At 35.8% G+C, this 20,232-nt stretch overlaps 1 protein-coding gene and 1 long non-coding RNA gene across 2 annotated transcripts; both read left to right on the forward strand.

Annotated features, from left to right (window-relative positions):
* Positions 1-592: 592 nt before the first annotated feature.
* Positions 593-1,287, forward strand: LOC146734643 (uncharacterized). The gene is made up of 3 exons (XR_014931578.1): positions 593-614; positions 990-1,093; positions 1,236-1,287. It is a non-coding gene; the product is annotated as an uncharacterized LOC146734643 (long non-coding RNA).
* A 1,855-nt stretch (positions 1,288-3,142) lies between these two features.
* On the forward strand, positions 3,143-19,747 carry LOC100373550 (uncharacterized). Its single transcript, XM_002731509.4, has 23 exons — positions 3,143-3,245; positions 3,455-3,519; positions 3,937-4,200; positions 4,703-4,948; positions 5,255-5,485; positions 6,028-6,237; positions 6,572-6,757; positions 6,873-7,052; positions 7,198-7,361; positions 7,461-7,668; positions 12,239-12,427; positions 13,097-13,257; positions 13,359-13,569; positions 13,748-13,896; positions 14,000-14,195; positions 15,009-15,157; positions 15,261-15,456; positions 16,508-16,696; positions 17,384-17,544; positions 17,670-17,880; positions 18,053-18,201; positions 18,310-18,505; positions 19,430-19,747. The coding sequence occupies exons 1-23, from the start codon at positions 3,238-3,240 to the stop codon at positions 19,462-19,464; spliced, it is 3,954 nt and encodes a 1,317-aa protein (XP_002731555.3). The 5' UTR covers positions 3,143-3,237; the 3' UTR covers positions 19,465-19,747.
* The last annotated feature ends 485 nt before the right edge of the window (positions 19,748-20,232 follow it).

A 20,232-nucleotide genomic window follows, 5' to 3' on the forward strand; every position in this document is an offset into this window, starting at 1 on the left:
TTCGACATCAATCACACTCTGAAAATCCAATCATCAAACACAAACAATTATTAAAATAATGACGCAGACTTTTGATTTAAAACAATAAAACAACCTAATCCTTGGATGACCGGGTATAGACACCTGCTTTTAGACAGATATAGTAGTGAATATTTGTATTTCGTAAAATAACATTAATTGTATTCTCTAGCCATCGTTATATGTTACGGCCACATATGCATTGTGCTGAAGACAGTGTTCGACAAAACCGAAACAATCACACCATTATAATTATAATTATTTAACTTCCTGGATGTTTCTCCATTATAACGATCACATATTCTACCAGAATACACGCACAATTACGAATTTTACTTTGTCAACATGCAAACGAGCTGCAGATAATTATATTATTAGGTTGGACTCGGTGAGTGTGAACGATGAATTCGGAAATAATGGAAATCGAACAAACACTTAACAAATTGAGGACAATCGCTTGACATTTGCATGCAATTAGTTGCCAGTAATTAATTTCCGCACTCACTAGCAATTATCTTGCCCAATGGGGCTTTAAAATAATGCGTTCTCCGTGTTCTCATCATTTACAGACACGAGCAGTTCCGTGTTGATCTCTGGTAAGTGACCCGTACCATTAACATTGTAAAATGCCGTCTGATATTATGCGACGCTTTGTTTTCAAACACATCAAGCTCAAGAATATTTCTATCCTAATTCGTTTCGATTCGACTATTTCCCAATCTACTGACTATTTTAGTGACTAGTCGTTTTCTTGCACTGAATCAGAGACCGATAATTTTCCGTTCTAGACACTTTCGCATCTTACGAACCGACAGTATAATTCAGTCGTAATAATTCGTATTCGATCGTTTTTAGTGTAGCTCATGTGTCGCATACATGTGTCTGGGGACGATATTGTTTCGTGTATTGTTTTAATGCATTTCGTACGCTATTAATAACAAATGAATGATTTTAATTCTGTTATTTGACAGCATTCATCACAGAATAGCGATGGGTCCTAGGCTTCAGAGATGTCTTTTCTATACTATATTGTTATATACAGTGGCAGCCGATATGAGCTATTTCTATGACAGTAGTAAGTGACATCTATAGTTGCAATAATAAATGCCTAGGTGGTAAATCATTATTTTTTCTACTTGTAGAATCTAACGGATATGATAATGTATAAATATATACACGCAATTCATAATATTATTGTTGTTTATATCAATTGCCAGGCGATATTCCAGTCTCTTCTCACTCATACGGCGACGTTGGCAGTGGTGATGGAAATTATATTTTAGGTAAGCCTTATATCACTGTAATAATTATGGAGGGGTCATTCATTTTTGACGGATTGGCAAGACTAGGGACAGAAGCGCGACAATGATTCAGAAAAAACGAAGGAATATGTGTGCAAAACTTTGTGATATACACGGAACATGATTTTTTCGCATATGCATTCCACTTTACTAGATTTTAAGAATATAAAATACACCATCTATTTGGATGAAGTCACGTGGTCGGATGCAAAACTTATATGCAAAGCCGAGAATTCAATTCTCGCGAGAATTCCTGACCAAGCCACGCAAGATGCGATAACACAGTTTATTGATGACGAAGTATCTACAAACACAGGTAACATATTTTCGAACTCTCTCATAACTCTTGTAATCGGGAAAAGAATTGCAACACTGTCGTGTTATTGAGCGACGGAGACGCGTTTTAAGCTAAACTGTTAAATCTACGCTATGTGACTGGAGGTCCACTAGACTAGAACTGGAACTGACGAACATTGGTTTCGTATTAAAATTATGGAATCTTTTCTATTTGTGCAGTGAATTAAATCACTGCCTCACGTCGACAGTACGGACGAGTAAAATGTCCACACTTTGAACTATCAAATAGAATAAGTAGAAGAGTCAGATGCTATTACATTTTTGGTAGTCAGTGAGTTATTTAAAATTTGACAAGGAAATACATATATCAAACAATTTAAAAACAAAAAAGTTGACAAGTGAACGTAAAAATATTGCACCTCAATTGTTAAATGGTCTATTTTCAATCTGTTGCATGTAGAAAATATTGCTCAGTAAGTTTTGCTGACCACTTATTCAACCTGTTTTTAACAACGACGAAACATCGGCATTCACTAGGCATCACGTGGTTGTGAAATTAACTACGTGCAAAAACAAACTAAATTGAGAAAATTGCTCATACGTAATGCCGTGGTACGTACTCCACAGACGAAATGGTCTTTGTCTTAGAGGGATGGGATGCAATGCACAATACAGAATACACAACCTTTCAAATTCGCCTGTTTCTGTGTTAAAAAAAAACAATCCCAAAACACCCCAAACCTTCCAATCGATGTTTATTCGATCAAATTTCACGACCGTCTCGGTGATTTAAACAGTATATGCTATTATGGGGTTATTACGAGGATACCTCAAAGTGTGCACGAAGACAGTATAGTGGTATTGTAGTCTGACGCGCAACGGTGGTCGATGCAACGGAGTACTGTCTGAGTGCATACTTTGAGGTATCCTCGTAATAACCTTATTATTATACATCTTTTTCTTCCAAGGATACATCATGGGAATGCCGAAATCCAAAATGCTTAGAACAGAATCAGGGAACTTCTTTGTGTGGAGTCCGGTCAAACCCTGGTGGCAGCCATAGGAGGAAAATACCTCGTAAAATACCGCAAAATTACGACACGCTGTAACTTATGGCGTTACGGTGACAGATGTATAATAAGCCCATATATTCAAACGTAATTTTATTTCATTTATGAGAGACGTGGTTTCCCATTCTACAGATTAATATTGGGCTATGGTTAGATGTTGGTTTAAAGGTATAAAGTGCAATAGATTGTGGTCTAAATTTTCGCGACTCTTGAAAATACATAGGAAACTTTCAAATTACAATGTTTTGTCAGTTCTCCCGCAATTTAGTCCATCAAATATTTTAGACAATAGTATCACCATTCCAGTAAATCATCTTGATGCGCAACATATTCATTAAGAGCCATATTATTTTCAGAAAACATACTGAGTTCAAACCGTAAAAAAAAAATCACATCACTCGGCAGGTAACTTTTGGATCGACGCACGGGACAAAGCTGAAGATGGTGTCTGGGTAAATTCAGATGGGGATGTATTGACATTCACAGCATGGGCGCCGTATGAACCAAACAATGCTGGTTTTGTTTCGAAGAACAAGGAGGCGTGTGCTCATATGTGGTGGTAGATAAATGTTTGTTGTTATTATGAGTCTAATCCTAGACACTACGCACAATACATGTAGTGAATAGTGGAATATTAACTAGTCGTCTATAGTTCTGTATCAATTGTATCGTGTGTGTTACGTGTTTTACAAATTACTGTAAAACAAATACATACAACAGATTATACTCTGAGTTGTTCCAATGATATTACAAATTTTATATTTTCAGGGAGCATGATTACCTTTGGAATGACCTTACATGTGAGAGTGATATATATTTTATCTGTCAATCAGGTAAGTAAAATACAACGTACGCAAGATAACGCAACGCCAATATGAAACACTCATGGGTGTGTTTAAGCGCAAACCTTTTTAAGCGTTTTTTTTCAAATATCTATTCGATCTTTATTATATAATTTTGAATATAATTTCAAACCGCTTTGCAATGAATCATGACTTGATATTTCTAACGGCAGCGTACACGAAAATCTGAAAATATGCCTTTTGGGCAAATCCGTTACCTCTTACTTTTTGTTGGAAATGAATTCGTCATTGAAGTTTTCTACACAACAATATTTGTATGTGTACTCGAATACTAGTGTTTGCTATTAGATCAATTCTCTGAGTTTATTTATTTTTCCACCAAATCACCCTAGTAATGAGTACCCCAATATGCAAAACAAACTAACGAGTTCTCCATACTCCATACAGGTCAAACGTCAGAATGTCATATCTCTGGTGATGGGACAGATTATACTGGTAGTGTTTCGCATACAGAGTCAGGATTGGAGTGCCAAAGCTGGGCGGTGCAGTATCCACACGAACACACCCAATTCCAGCCATATCCATTACTCGGAGATCACAATTACTGCCGTAACCCTGGAAGCAGTGGACATAAAGCATGGTGTTATACAACCGACCGAGAAACGAGATGGGAATATTGCAATGTAGGAGCCCCGACACGGAATTGTGGCAGTATGTTTAATGTCTTGCTTTCAATAGGAAATGTTATCTTCAAATCAAATTTAGAGGCACCCATGAAATTTAAGTCATGCAAACATCTAAATGCACATATGCAAATAGTCGTGAGTGATTACAACAATGACACAGCGATCCTGTTTCTGGAAAATGCAAGCTATCTTCAATAATCCAATATTTTAGAATTTATCGCAAAGTCAACTGATTTTATCATCAAGATAATGTCAACAATTGGGACGAGCTGTTCTGCATTATATAACAAATGCTGCATCGAATGTGTATGATTACTTATATGCATTAACCTTAATGACCAGGAAATCATTTGAAAATCATTTGAAATTCAATACCACGTGTTCATTTCGACATTTCCGCAGAAAATTAACACTATTAAAAAAACTAATTATTGCTAATTAATAACGAAATTGTTAAAATTGTAAGTGTTTATTGTGATCATATTTTCGAATTATGTACCTATAATTGGTTTCTTATTTCTTTTCAGATGATGATATTGAATGTTTTGAAGAATATGATGAAAGTGATTATGCAGGCCACGTTAGTACCACGCCATCTGGCAAGACCTGCCAGAATTGGGCCATACAATATCCACACACACATGGATACCGTGGAGATGTTGACATCGGTGAACATAACTACTGCCGCAACCCCAGTGATGTCGCCAATCGTCCTTGGTGTTACACGGTAGATCCCGGTATACGATGGGAGTATTGCGATGTCTGTGGTACTGGTGAGCACTTTACTCTACATTTAAATGTGATACACTGTTACGGGAAGGCTATGAGTCGCATATTCCTACAATCAGATAGACACATCAGATGTAATAAAATAAAATTTGCTATCTTTCAAAAAAACCAGTCCATATCACACACTTTTAATTAATAACTAACTGCACTTAATCTTATGTAAAAACATACGGTGACCATTTATGTGCGGCAAATTACCATATGGATAAGTTTAATGACGAATAGTCACCATCGTTATAGTACATGAATTAGTAAAGTTTCAAACGATTTCAAAACTTTCACATTTGCAGGGCGATTTACTTCCCATCAAAATATTGCACTAAACAAGAAGGCTTCGCAGAGTAGTTTATACCATGAACACGGGATTGCATCTCACGCAATTGATGGATTCAAGTTTACACACTATGAGGATTTTTCCTGCACTCATACGAATGAAGAAACTGATCCTTGGTGGAAAGTAGATCTGGAATACGACTACATTGTCGATGAAGTGGTGATCACAAACAGAAAAGATTGTTGTTGTGAGTATTGCCAGTAATTATAAAGGTATTTATTTTTGCATATAAGCATAAGCCTCTGTTGTTTGTGTACAATTTGTTGAATTTACTTCTCGGTCTCGATTATTACAGTTTTCTGACTTTCCACCTAGTGTATGACTTGCTTATTCATTGGATATAACAGTGCATATTTTGTTGTGGGTCGTTTGTGTTGTGGTTTGCGTGTTAGTTCATTGTTGTTGTTTTTTTTTGTTTTTTTGGTGGATTGTTTGTCGTGTTGTGCTGTTACTATGCTACATGTGGAAAATAATTTGCCCAGTCTTTTCGAAACACCTGACATCACTTCATGTATACCATGGAGTCCAAATATATTTCTCTTACTGGTTTTACTATGATAGGGTAGAATAATTGTATTGTAATGGTCCTGTGAGTTGTGTTTTATCAGTCATTTTTTGTTGTTGTTTGTTCTTGGATTTGTAAATTTCCCTATACGAAATCTGTTTAAGTATCTAAGTTTAGGCATGCTCTTTCCACTTCTCACATATTTCTTGCCGGACTGATTTCAGCGGAACGTTTGAAAGGTGCAGTGGTGCGCGTGGGTTCTTACGAAATATTGTCGGACAACACGCAATGTGGGCGCACTTTGAAGAAGACAGATAAGGGCACTATTCCATTTGTCTGCGAGAAAGGCACGCTCGGACGATACGTCAGTGTTCAGTTGGAAGGAATGACTAACTATCTGACACTTTGTGAGGTCGAGGTCTACGGAAATAGAGGTATGACGTCATTTACATATACATACACATACACATTACCTACAGAGTAGTAGTAATACATTTGGCGAGTACTCTAACAGAAATATAACTGATTCTCATCATTAACCGGCTTGCCTGGGTATTACATCATGTCTAAAATGAAATAATACATTGGAGAAAATGCGTATATGTTCTAGGAATAAATAGTTATTCAAATCAATTCGCCCAATATGCTGCGAGCAGTAGGTAAAAATTCTCAACATTTCCCTTGAAACTAAATTACCGGTTTATAATTAATCTAAAGCTCAATATACCGTATTAGTATTAACTGTTAATTCCAATGTTGTATTTTCAGCCCAGCTATACCGCTTAGACCACCGTTGTGGACCAAAGTACCAAACAATTAGCGGTAAACCCGGGGAATGCGACCCACATAGTCTTTACCCTTGCTGCTCGCCATGGGGATGGTGTGGTATCACATCTGATCACTGTGATTGTCTGTCTTGTATTGACTTTAGAGAGGTGTATGGTACATACGACGGTATGTTATTAGTGGTAATATTTACTGTTGACTGGATTACTTTTGCTCGAAATTAATTGAATAATGTATATATATTGTAGAACTGCTACAAATAATGTGTTTCTTGTATGTTTAGTTCACCCATGGCGAGATGATTTATTGTGCGGTCCAGGATATTCCGCAGCAAATGGTATTGAGCCTGCCGAATGCGATCCAAACAGTATTTATCCTTGTTGCTCTAATGCTAACTGGTGTGGCATTAGTGATGATCACTGCGAATGTTATGGCTGCGTTGACTACAGAGAAGTCTATGAAGGTATTGATTGTAATTGTCAATTTCGATGACAAATTAATTTTTAGTTCATCATAGATGTGGTAGCCATCATTATATAAAACACACAACATTGCAGTAAAGACTATTACATTTAAATTGTCACATTTATATCAATCTTCTTTCTCAGTAACCAATTCAATCGTTGATGCCTGTACTGGTCCACCAAAAGTCTTAATTGTTCCCATCGGCGGCGAATTGGTTTTATCTTCTCCTAACTATCCCATTGTTTACCCATCTTATGCTGACTGTCAGTGGGTGGTGTCAGCAGAAGACCCAACACGTGCAATAGAGGTAATTTGTTTTGAATTTTCTTAATTCGTTACTTGACTTACTGTAACCGTATTTCAGTCAGATGAATACTGAGTTTCCCAATCTTCTAATTACATGTAGGTAACAATTGTGGATGCTGATGTAGCTGAGTGTTGTGATTACGCAGAGATAGGCAATGGTCAGGCTATAGGTGATGAATTAATTGCGACTGTAACCAAAGACAGCATGGGTATGGTTTATAGTGGTGAATCTAAATTATGGGTTCATCTCCAAACAAGTGGCACTGGTGGACGTGGTGCTGGTTTTCAACTTGTATTCACCGATGCAGGTAAGGCTGGCGCACATAATTGTTCCCAAGAACAATCATAACTGGGTCGGCCACTCTGGTCATGATCTAATAGGATTATGTGTGAGAAGATATATATTGTGACGTCAGGGATTCGAATTGCCCATTCACTACTTGCTGTAAATCTACTTGAGGCAGTGTATCATAGCAAAATGGGGAGTGCATCTGCCGTAGTTGTGAAATTAATTCGTATGCTATGCTAGGAATATTAATTAGTAGTTGTGATTTTGCGTCCTATGTTTCCTGTTATTTTGTACGTGTACACGTTTTTATTACCAAACGCTTCAGCGTGGTATTAAGATTTTGTTTTCAGGCTTGGGTGGTACCAAGGTGGAAAATGGTTGCACATATGGGGGGTAATTCCTGGAATTGCAATAGAGAGGGTTCAGGCCGAAATACATATATATAGTGTTTCCATGTTTCGTCTGATATTTCTGTGGTATTCTGCTGCAGTAAATAATGCAAGATTTGTTCCGAAATTCAGTGTGTTGTGTGCACTCCAGGGTTATTCGTTTTTTTTGCTCAAAACACCCCTATTTTTTAATGGCAGAGTCGAATAGTTTCACTCCCACTGGGAAATCTGCATTGTTACTTGAATGAGAGCTAACTAAACACATTTTCCAGACCGGCGAAAGTGTATGCAACAGCCAATTTTAACAGCCTGTCACGTGATTTTAGTCTGAATGTCAACATCAAAAGAGGCTAGTCCATTTACGCAGGTATAACTGGGAATAGAATATGTGAGGGATTGTATCAACAGAGTTGTGTATAATGAAAAGTAACATCTATCTTTCTTTTGCATCGCTGAGCATTTCTGTTTTAGTATACTGGTTTAAAAATGTTGAATTTGAATGATTTGCAATGTGTGTTTTTTTTACTGAAACTCCCCTATTGATCGAATCCCGAGTTTGAAAGAGAACGGCACACCACGTGATTAGTTTGAATACAATGGTGAAGGCACGCAAGCATGACCTACGTTGTCAGCAGTAGTCGCTGAGCTTCACGCTACAACTTCACTTGTGATGTTGCTTGTTAGCCGTGGATTGAATTAATCTTGATTACCGGTTAAAATGTTGCTTATTTGGCGTTGGTGATCTTTATTTGGAACTGGGTAACGTGGCCAGCAGAAACCTCCTGGGATTTTGATGTTGATGGTTGCGCCTCCATGGCAATCGCTAATTTTACTGCGGGTGGATCTTCCAAGAGCCCTTCGGGGTTTATAAAACTCATTCAACATACATAAAGTTCTCTCAATCGTAGTAGTCCATGTGATGTACACCTAATATGCCAATCATGTTACTGAACGATTTTGCCAATGAAAACAAGCCGGTTGGCGATCCACTCCACTAAAAAAAACGAGCAATATGTTTTCGGCTGTTGCCATGGTAGGATATGAACGTGAAGCTAACGTCGGTTTATAACTAAAACCGGGCACCGTATACAAAGTTCGCAAAAAAACATTCAGTCCTTAGAAGTCATTTTATTTCATTGCCAGGACGTATGCTGTTGTTAGGGATTGGTCAGTTACTTCGGCCTGGGGGTGGATCAGTAGGGGGGGTTACCCTGTTTTTGATTTTGCAAATGGGGGGGGGGATCACCCTGTTTTCCACAATTCACACACGCGCTTATTCATATATTTTTTTAAATTTTATTTCAGAACAATAGATTAAAAAGTTAATCGTACAAATTTGTTCTTAATAATAACTATTACCCATATTGCCTATAAATTTGTTGATGCAAAAAATGTTATAAGCTAAATATTTTGAGGTTAAGGTTGACAAATAACTAACAGATTATGCAATGCGGCAGAGCCCCATGCAATTATACAGTTAAGTTTTGAACACATCCCAAGTCCATGTGATATCAGATTATTTTATTTAAAGTCTGAAGTCACCATTGTATAAGATATTTACTGGATTTATCCAATTGTAGCTGGAGACGGAAAAACACAGCAATTAGTACAAAGAGCAGTGACAGTTTTTGTTCAGCAAATCAAAAAAGTTAAATGGATTCATGTATATAAATAAATATTTTTTTTGTTTTTTTTTTAACTTCTAAATATGCATATGTTGCTCTGTAAAATACCAAAATCCAACACAAATTTATACAAAAATCAAAGTGTCCTTTGTTTTCATAAGCACAGACTGTGCTTCAGGTGTAAAGCTTTCTCTGGTCTATAAGATATGAAAGATATATTAAATCCAAATTAGTTTTCAAACCGCCTAGATTCAAATCCTCTTTTCTTATCTTATAAGGGCGTTTATCAAGTGAGTACCCCACAGCTTTGTTTTTATTTACTATCTTTAGCAGCATAGATTTCCCTACTTCCTGCAGCCTTTTCTGTAGTCGTTTTTTGGCTTTATGCTTCCCCTCCCCTCCTAAGGTGACTGGTCTATTAAATGCAAACACTAAAAAGTACGGCAAACCACGATATTTTCAATGCACATCATACATTTTGTAATCATGTCAGAGCCACGATATTTTCAATGCACATCATACATTTTGTAATCATGTCAGAGCCAAAACTGTTAATGTTTCTTTGTTTTTCGGGGGGGGGGGTCAGTATGTTTTAAAATATAATGTTAGGAGGTCGCCCACTTTTTTGTTGTTGATAAGGGTGGGTCAACTGAGATTTACAGCTGACAAAATGGAATCTGCCGACCCCCCCAGGCCAGAGTAACTGAACAATCCCTTAAATTTATTATTTCCAACCGATAGTATTTTCTAGATTGCAGGCAGCATTTACAGTTCATTCAAAGTTCAAAGTTGCGTCGGGATTACGTTGATACAGTGTAACAATGTCGGCGTCGGTGATCTCTTACCGGTGTGCAATGTAGCCAAAATAAAAGGCATGAATACAAGACTAGTGGGAGGTAATAAATTTGGGGTCGAAAGTATTCAAAAAACAGTTTTTGGCTGTTGCCATGGTAGCTGTGGACCAGGATTGTTTTGCCAATTAGTGACGGTACGACCTGCCTGTCAATTATAAACAAAATTAGCCAAGCCAAAAAAAATCTCAGTAAATTGTTACCCACACTCAAGCGGATTAGAATGAGCTACGTCCATGCTTTTTAATCATAGAAATGTAGGGTGTGATACATTTGGCGTGAAGGTATTAAAATATTCAGTTGTTGGCTGTTTCCATGGAAACGGTGGTAAGAATTTGTTTTCAGATTTTACCAATAGTAACTTTGTGCCCACACTCAAGCTGAGCAAAATGAGCTATGTATGAGGTGTTGTATCCAAAATTTGTAGGAGATACATTTCCTGATAACTAGGGTGAAGGTGTGACCTACCTGCTAAGTTTGAGCGAAATCGGCCAAGCCAAACAAATCACAGAAGAATTAATACGTGAAAACACTAGAAATCACACACACACACACAGATACACAAAATTAAAGTGATTTTAAGGGCAATCCAAGTGGAGCGCATCGCCAATACCATGTTCATTTGCATATTGATCGCGAAAATACCAAAAACATCATTGCACGGGTGATATGCAAATTAGTTTTAGTCAAAATAAGTTACTGCTTAGAAGTACCATTACTGTTGTTCAAATTTCATTTCACTCGGCAAATATATTCATGTACCCAAACGTAAAGTATCGTACTTCTAAATATTGTTTATTTCTGCTATGTTTCGAAAAACGCTACTCTTGAACGGACTACTTTATTCGCTCTCAGACCTCATTTGCATATGGGGTGTGGAAGTACCGATTTTGATTTCAGGGACGAATCAAAATAAACTGCAGTATATATGTAATAATGTGGAATACTTCCTTTCACTGTGAACATTTTTCCGCTAAAATAAATTCCAGTGAAAATGCCATTTCCCTCATACTCTATTGAGACTTGACACAGCACAGTGAAAATTTGATTCATACCGTATGCTTGAAAACTTTTCATCGAAAATAAATTAAGTGAAATTCTGTGTGATTTCATGAGAGTTGAAAATGAAAAAAAATATATGACACCCAACCCTACCACTCCATACACAATGTAACCACACCTCAAAAACATCCTTTCACCAGTGTATTCTATTTGAATTCAGGAGAAATTTAAATAAACAAATTATATGACAACGAACTTAATTATAATTTCAACCTCTAGTTCAGCACTGATTAAATAAACTACCTCGTCTTTATGCCAACTTGAAGTTATTCAATGCCTACATCAGTGACTTCAAAATCTATGTTTCAATTCCAGGAATTTCACTTGCTATTAATTGTATGGGAGTGCCAGTCTTTTATTTTCTATTGTAATGTCAATTTCTTGTGATTACTCGGAAAATAAAGCTGTAACCACAGACCACAGTGCTGCAACTAAATCCTGGTATAAGCACCGGTTAGGCAGTCTTGAACTATGCATGTGAAGCCAGCTGAGAGGTATATCCAATCCTATAGATTTCTCATTGTTTGGTAACTATTTGCTGCAAATGCAACAAAAATCAATATAAAAATATTACCCACACAACATTCTACAGGTTACTTGTAATATATATATAAGCTGTTCATCTTTATCAAACATTACATTAATTATGAACTATTCAACAGGCGGGTCACCCCAAGCATGGAGAGATGACTATCAATGCGGAAACTTGTTTTCTGCACCAAATGGAGCAACACCAGCAGAATGTGACCCTCATGGCATGTACCCATGCTGTTCTCCACATGATTGGTGCGGGATTAGTACTGACCATTGCGAGTGCAGCGGTTGTATTGACTATAGGGATGTATATGAAGGTAAATTAATTTAATTAATGTACGATCCTGAATTTCACATTCCCTTGTATGAAGTAAGATTTGAAAACATGTTAGCTAATGTAATGGCTGGCATATATATATATATATATATATATATATATATATATATATATATATAACAATTAACATATGTGAATAACTTAGTTGCATTGTGACATGTGGTCAGAACATTGATTGTTTTTTCTTTATAAATTTCTCTTGAGCATTCTTACTAATCATAAAGGAAGTGTGTAATACGTGTCTTATATGACAAAACATCGTTGAGTATAACTATTGTTGATACACACGAAATCAACTTTACCCTAAGGTTTTTAAAAGGTTAATGCCCAACGTCATGGTCAATGTTTCTGTGAAAGATAACAGAAATACTGATTTCTCTTGTACGATTATCAATGAAAACAACAATAACACGGTATCACTGAACGCCCAATAGTATGATCAAAAGTTTTCACATGTTAAACAATGTTAGTGCTGTCTTCAATATGTGTATATAAAGCCGTTCAACGAAGATTTTATTGAACGCAGTAAATATGGGATGTACTTTTCTCACTGATTTTAATAATCTCAAAAACTCGCAGCTGGAACACTGCTGGAAATACCAGAAATTACTAACCTGCATAGTGCAATAATTTGTGTTTATATTCATAGTATCCAATTCAATTGTAAATGCCTGTACAGAGACCGAATTCATCACTATGCCAAGTGATGGAGTAATGGTTTTTACTTCTCCAAACTATCCAGAAAGTTACCCATCTTATGCTGATTGCAGATGGGTAATTACATCCAGGAACTCAAACGACATTATTGAGGTAATTTTGCTAAATTTGATTTTGGTTGCTTGACATTGTTTTTGCTAACACTTTTTAACACGTTAATAAATTTATCTGATATATTTTTTAATACAATGCAGGTTTCAGTTGATGATGTGGATATATTGGAAAATTGTGTGCATGCGGATATTGGCAAGGGTATATTTATTGAAAAAGAACAGATACTGTCGTTGACAGCTGACACTGTGGGCACAACTGTTGATTCAGAGTCGGATGAAATTTGGATTCATTTAAGGAGTGGTGCATGTCAGCAGCAGGGTACTGGATTCAAGTTAACAGTGAAATTACGTTGTAAGTTATACTTCAACATTTTACCATGTAGCACTTGAAAGTCTTGTATAATCAGATTACCAGTAGTTAAATAATACAGTACTGAGAGAAGGCACCTAAAATCTGTTTTGAGAAAAGTGTATATATAACATTTTTTTACCTAAATACGGAAAAAAATCGTCTTGCTTTTTATCATTAGCCAACGCTGGAACCTGCCCACAAGGAGAAGTGATGACAATTCCAACTGGTGGAGACATTTATATTTCCTCTTTAAATTATCCATCTGAATATCCTCCCAATTCTAACTGTGTTTGGATTGTGGATGTAGAACCAGGACAAGGTGTTCAAGTAAGTTTTTATTGTGTTCTTACTGTTATGCGGATCGTAATTGTGTGTTTAAAAAATACTGAGCTACCTACCTCGCATTAATAATATTTACTACTGTTTTTAGATAACTGTACAAGATTTTGAACTAGAACCTCATTTTGACTCGGTTACAATCACAATTCAAGACCAGGGCATAGCATTGGATGATTCCTCTGTGAATTTTACCGCAATATATAAACCTCCGGTGTCCATAGAATTTCAGAGTGATTCCAGTGCTCAATTCCGCGGTTTCCTGATAAAGGCAGCTGCTGCCCGTCTAAGTAAGTCAAACGCATACAATTTGAAGGGAAATAACTAGTTTACTTGGCACTTTAAAATTCATTGAAATGTCTTCCTTAATGTTCACAATAACCTATTGTAAAAGTATATGTATAACAAATACCTGAGAAATATATTTTGAAATAATGAATGGGCTCACGAGGCCAGCTAGTTAATTTATATACAACGACAATCAAACAATTTCACACACCGTATGGATATCATTAATAATAAACATTATCTGAGAATATTTTAAAATATTTTACATAACATTCATTTGCACAACTATGAGATGAAAGAACAGTCAAATTTTAAGTAGAAAGCTTACAGATATTTCCATGCGATAGTCACGACCATCATGACAAAGCCTACCACCATTATCAGTGTTTGCTGTTTCATAGCCCGAACAGTAGAATATGTGGTCCACGAGTTAGCATGTCGATCTTTGTGTATTGAATGTCAAGTGTTTGTATCCCCACTAGGCAAGTTTGATTTTTTTAACTTGGAATAGTCGTTGAGACAACTTTACATTCATGTCACAACAGCTTTGGTCATCTGCATTACTAACCATGGGTGGCACATACAGTATCCAACAATTCACAAGCAAATACAGTAATCTCATTAGTTCAGAACACATGTCCATTGTAATCCCAAACACAAAATTAAATCACACACTCTCGAACATACATGATAGCTTGATTATGTGACAATTGCACATTGCTAATGGCGCCAATAATGATAAATATAGCCCTTCCGTATATATAACATTTTTTTACCTAAATACGGAAAAAAATCGTCTTGCTTTTTATCATTAGCTAACGCTGGAACCTGCCCACAAGGAGAAGTAATGACAATTCCAACTGGTGGAGACATTTATATTTCCTCTTTAAATTATCCATCTGAATATCCTCCCAATTCTAACTGTGTTTGGATTGTGGATGTAGAACCAGGACAAGGTGTTCAAGTAAGTTTTTATTGTGTTCTTACTGTTATGCGGATCGTAATTGTGTGTTTAAAAAATACTGAGCTACCTACCTCGCATTAATAATATTTACTACTGTTTTTAGATAACTGTACAAGATTTTGAACTAGAACCTGATTTTGACTCGGTTACAATTACAAGTCAAGACCAGGACATAGCATTGGATGATTCCTCTGTGAATTTTACCGCAATATATAAACCTCCGGTGTCCATAGAATTCAAAAGCGACTCCAGTGTTCAATATCGTGGTTTTCTGATAAAGGCAGCTGCTGCCCGTCTCAGTAAGTCAAATGCATACAATTTGAAGGGAAATAACTAGTTTACTTGGCACTTTAAAATTCATTGAAATGTCTTCCTTAATGTTCACAATAACCTATTGTAAAAGTGTATGTATAACAAATACCTGGGAAATATATTTTCAAATAATGAATGAGCTCACGAGGCCAGCTAGTTAATTTATACACAACGACAATAAAAAAATTCCACACACCATATGGATATCATTAATAATAAACATTATCTGATAATATTTTAAAATATTTTACATAACATTCATTTGCACAACTATGAGATGAAAGAACAGTCACACTTTAAGTAGAAAGCTTACAGATATTTCCATGCGATAGTCACGACCATCATGACAAAGCCTACCACTATTATCAGTGTTTGCTGTTTCATAGCCCGAACAATAGAATATGTGGTCCACGAGTTAGCATGTCGATCTTTGTGTATTGAATGTCAAGTGTTTGTATCCCCACTAGGCAAGTTTGATTTTTTAACTTAAAATAGTTGTTTTGACAACTTTACATTCATGTCACAACAGCCTTGGTCATCTGCATTACTTACCATAAGTGGCACACACAACAATCAACAATTCACAAGAAAATACAGTAATCGCATTAGTTCAGAACACATGTCAATTGTAATCCCAAACACACAATTAAATCACACATTTCTCGACATGCATGATAGCTGGATTATGTGACAATTGCACATCGATAATGGCGCCAATAATGATAAATATATAGCACTTCCGGGTTTTCCTAAATGACATTTGAATTTACTAGTGACTAACATGATACGTACCAAATTTCAGAGTAATAAGATTAGTGGTTTAGAAGAAGATTCAAAAGCATTAAATGCCTTTTTTAGAATATTAATTATCGTGCAAAAACTCACGTGACATACTATACTTTTGTATTTGCAATATTATATTATAATGCGTCTTTTGAAGTTGTGATTAACTTTGAGTCCCATGTCTCCTGTTTATTTTTATGTTTGAATGTTTTAATAACATACATGTACAAACTACCAACCATTTCTATTCAACAGGTGGGTCACCCCAAGCATGGAGAGATGACTATCAATGCGGAAACTTGTTTTCTGCACCAAATGGAGCAACACCAGCAGAATGTGATCCTCATAGCATGTACCCATGCTGTTCTCCACATGATTGGTGCGGGATTAGTGCTGACCATTGCGAGTGCAGCGGTTGTATTGACTACAGGGATGTATATGAAGGTAAATTAATTTAATTAATGCACCATCCTGAATTTCACATTCCCTTGTATGAATTATGATTTGAAAACATGTTAGCTAATGTAGTGGCTGGCATATATATATAACAATTAACATATGTGAATAACTTAGTTGCATTGTGACATGTGGTCAGAACATTGATTGTTTTTTCTTTATAAATTTCTCTTGAGCATTCTTACTAATCATAAAGGAAGTGTGTAATACGTGTCTTATATGACAAACCATCGTTGAGTATAACTATTGTTGATACACACGAAATCAACTTTACCCTAAGGTTTTTAAAAGGTTAATGCCCAACGTCATGGTCAATGTTTCTGTGAAAGATAACAGAAATACTGATTTCTCTCGTACGATTATCAATGAAAACAACAACAACATGGAATCACTATTACGAGAAATCATAAAAAAGTCCAATATTATATGTATAGTATGGCCCATAACTAAAGTAATTTTAAATACTTGCTAAATTTTCACATGTTAAACAAGTTTAGTGTTATCTCCAATGTGTGTATATAAAACCGGTCAAACATGCGTCGCTAACACAGAACAATATAGTATCTACGTTTCTCACTAATTTTGATAATCTCAAAAACTCGCAGCTGGAACACTATTGGAAATTCCAGAAATCACTAACCAGCATAATGCAATAATTTCTGTTTATATTCCTAGTATCTGATTCAATTGTAAATGCTTGTACAGAGACCGAATTCATCACTATGCCAAGTGATGGAGTAATGGTTTTTACTTCACCAAACTATCCAGAAAGTTACCCATCTTATGCTGACTGCAAATGGGTAATTACATCCGGGAACTCAAACGACAAAATTGAGGTAATTTTGTAAATTTGATTTTGGTTGTTTGACATTTTTACCATGTCATTATTCTTGCGAGCACTTCTTAAATCAATAATATATTTATAATTGTATTTAATAGTTTTTTTTCTAATACAATGCAGGTTTCAGTTGATGATGTGGATATATTGGAAAATTGTGTGCACATGGATATTGGCAATGGTGCGTATATTGATCAAGAACAGATATTGTCATTGACAGCTGACAATGTGGGCACAACTGTTGATTCAGAGTCGGATGAAATTTGGATTCATTTAAGGAGTGGTGCATGTCAGCAGCAGGGTACTGGATTCAAGTTAACAATGAAATTGCGTTGTAAGTTATACCTTTTACCATTTTAATATTTTACCATGTAGCACTTGAATGTGTTGTACAATCAGATTATTAGTAGTTAAATAATACAGTATTGAGAGAAGTGTATATATATAACCTTTGTTATCTTGCAAAACTAATTACTGACAAATTTCGTGTTGATTTTTATCATTAGCCAGCGTTGAAACCTGTCCTTTCGCAGATGTAATGACAATTACAACTGGCGAAGAAATTTCTATTTCCTCTTCAAATTATCCATCTGAATATCCTCCCAATTCTGACTGTTTGTGGGTTTTGGAAGTAGAAGAAGGACAAGGTGTCCAGGTAAGCTTAAAACTAGTGTGCCTTTACTGTTATACGAATCGTAATTTTGTGTTTAAAAAAATGCACAGCTACCTATCTTGCATTACTAATATCTACAACTGTTTTCAGATAACTGTACAAGATATAGACCTAGAACCTGGTTTTGACCTGGTTAAAATAAAAAATGAAGAATATGTGAAGTTGTTGGATGATTTCGCCTTGAACTTTACCGCAATATATAAACCTCCAGTGTCCATAGAATTCAAGAGCGACTCCAGTGTTCAATATCGTGGTTTTCTGATAAAGGCAGCTGCGGCCAGTCTCAGTAAGTCAAATGCATACAATTTGCTAGTTTACTTGTTGAATAAACAATTATATACCTAGAGTGATCACACGATGAAACTATTTGTAGAACTTGTTTTCTACCTAATGACACTAATGAGACAGGAATAAAGTATTATTATACATTTTCTGTGATATTAGTGCCAATTTGTAACATCCATTTCTTGCAAGTGAAGAAATATGGTCATGGGGTTGCTCCCAGGTGTCCAGAGGGCGACATTTATTGAAAGTAAATTTATCAAGCGAACTTCAGAGTTTACTAACAAGATGACAACTTCCGGGCCCGGGTTGAAATGTCAAATACAATAACATTTTGAGAGGCTAAGTCTCTGTCTGATTTTCACTGATGATTTTATCTGTCATTGCCAATAATATTGCTCATCATGCGTTGTAATTTTCAATGGTTTCATCACGAGAGCGATTTCAATACAATTTGCGTTACCTGTTAACATCCCGACCTAATTGGCATAATGATGGTGATTTCATTCTTCCGGGCGTTATAATTATTCGACTTAAATTCTAAACAATGTCGTAACGGGAGACTTTGAATAAAAACCATCACATTGCAAAGCGCATGATTTTTTTGCGCGCTGTAATTTCATGGATATTTGTTTTGTGTATGTTGAAAAGTCAGGTATCCGTTATAATAATATCAGCGGTGTTTGCGTCTTAGTATGTGTAAACTATATGTTTTGTTTAGAAAAAAAAAGGTTGTGGGAATAACTTTTGTAGTTTCCGTCTATCTGTTCTTTTATTTTCGTATGCGAAAATAATAAAAATAAAATTATTTCACAGTATGCCACTGGAAGTTACGTCACATATTATTGTGTCCATGCTACAATAGCTAGCAATACACCAATAATATAATAGTTTATAATATACCCTGTCTTTATTTTTCTCGTTTCAGAGACTACTGATAGTCGTGGTGACGATTATCCATAAGTTTCCACTATAATTATCTTAGTATACGCAAACGTTTTCGAGGAAAGAACATCCCTGAAATATTACATATCCTGCGTTTTGAAATGCAGCTGAAATTGCCTAATACACAGGCACAGACGTACACACTTCTACGGGGACTACTTGTGGCTATCTACTTTTTATAACTTTTTTGCTGACTAGTGACATGTTATAAAATAAATATTAAATTTATGGTAACTATTGCATATTAATGTATTTCAAATGCAAGGAATAAATATCATTGATTGACTACTGACGTATTATATATGCGAGTTTTCATGTTTTTGTTCTTGTAATATACATAAATAAAAAATTATGTCGTGTGATTCTGAAGGTATTTTTATAATACGTGCATTTTCAGAAGACGAACGCCATCCGTGAGAAACTGACACTTTATCAACTCTATTTCTTGTACTTTGGTTTAAGTCACTGCGAGAGTACAAATCTCTGTCAACGCTACCGAGTACTTATCATTCCAATAGCCCTAACAGGCAATAGTGAAGAATCTTTCAGAAAGTCACGTTTCTATGACACCCGTACCCACATCTATCCGCCAAAAGAGGATTCTTGTCTCCAGGAAAATACTATTTACAAATTTCATCCAGATAATCTGTAACCCTTTGAGATATCTTGTTAGCACAACCAAAACACTCGTGTCTCAATGCGAATTCACAAATTACGCGTATTCTTTGTATATAAGACAACCCATGTTTACAATACCGTAAACATTACTTTTGTTTAGTTATCCAC

Source organism: Saccoglossus kowalevskii, chromosome 14 (assembly GCF_978046115.1).
Source record: "Saccoglossus kowalevskii chromosome 14, keSacKowa6.1, whole genome shotgun sequence".
NCBI lineage: Eukaryota > Metazoa > Hemichordata > Enteropneusta > Harrimaniidae > Saccoglossus > Saccoglossus kowalevskii.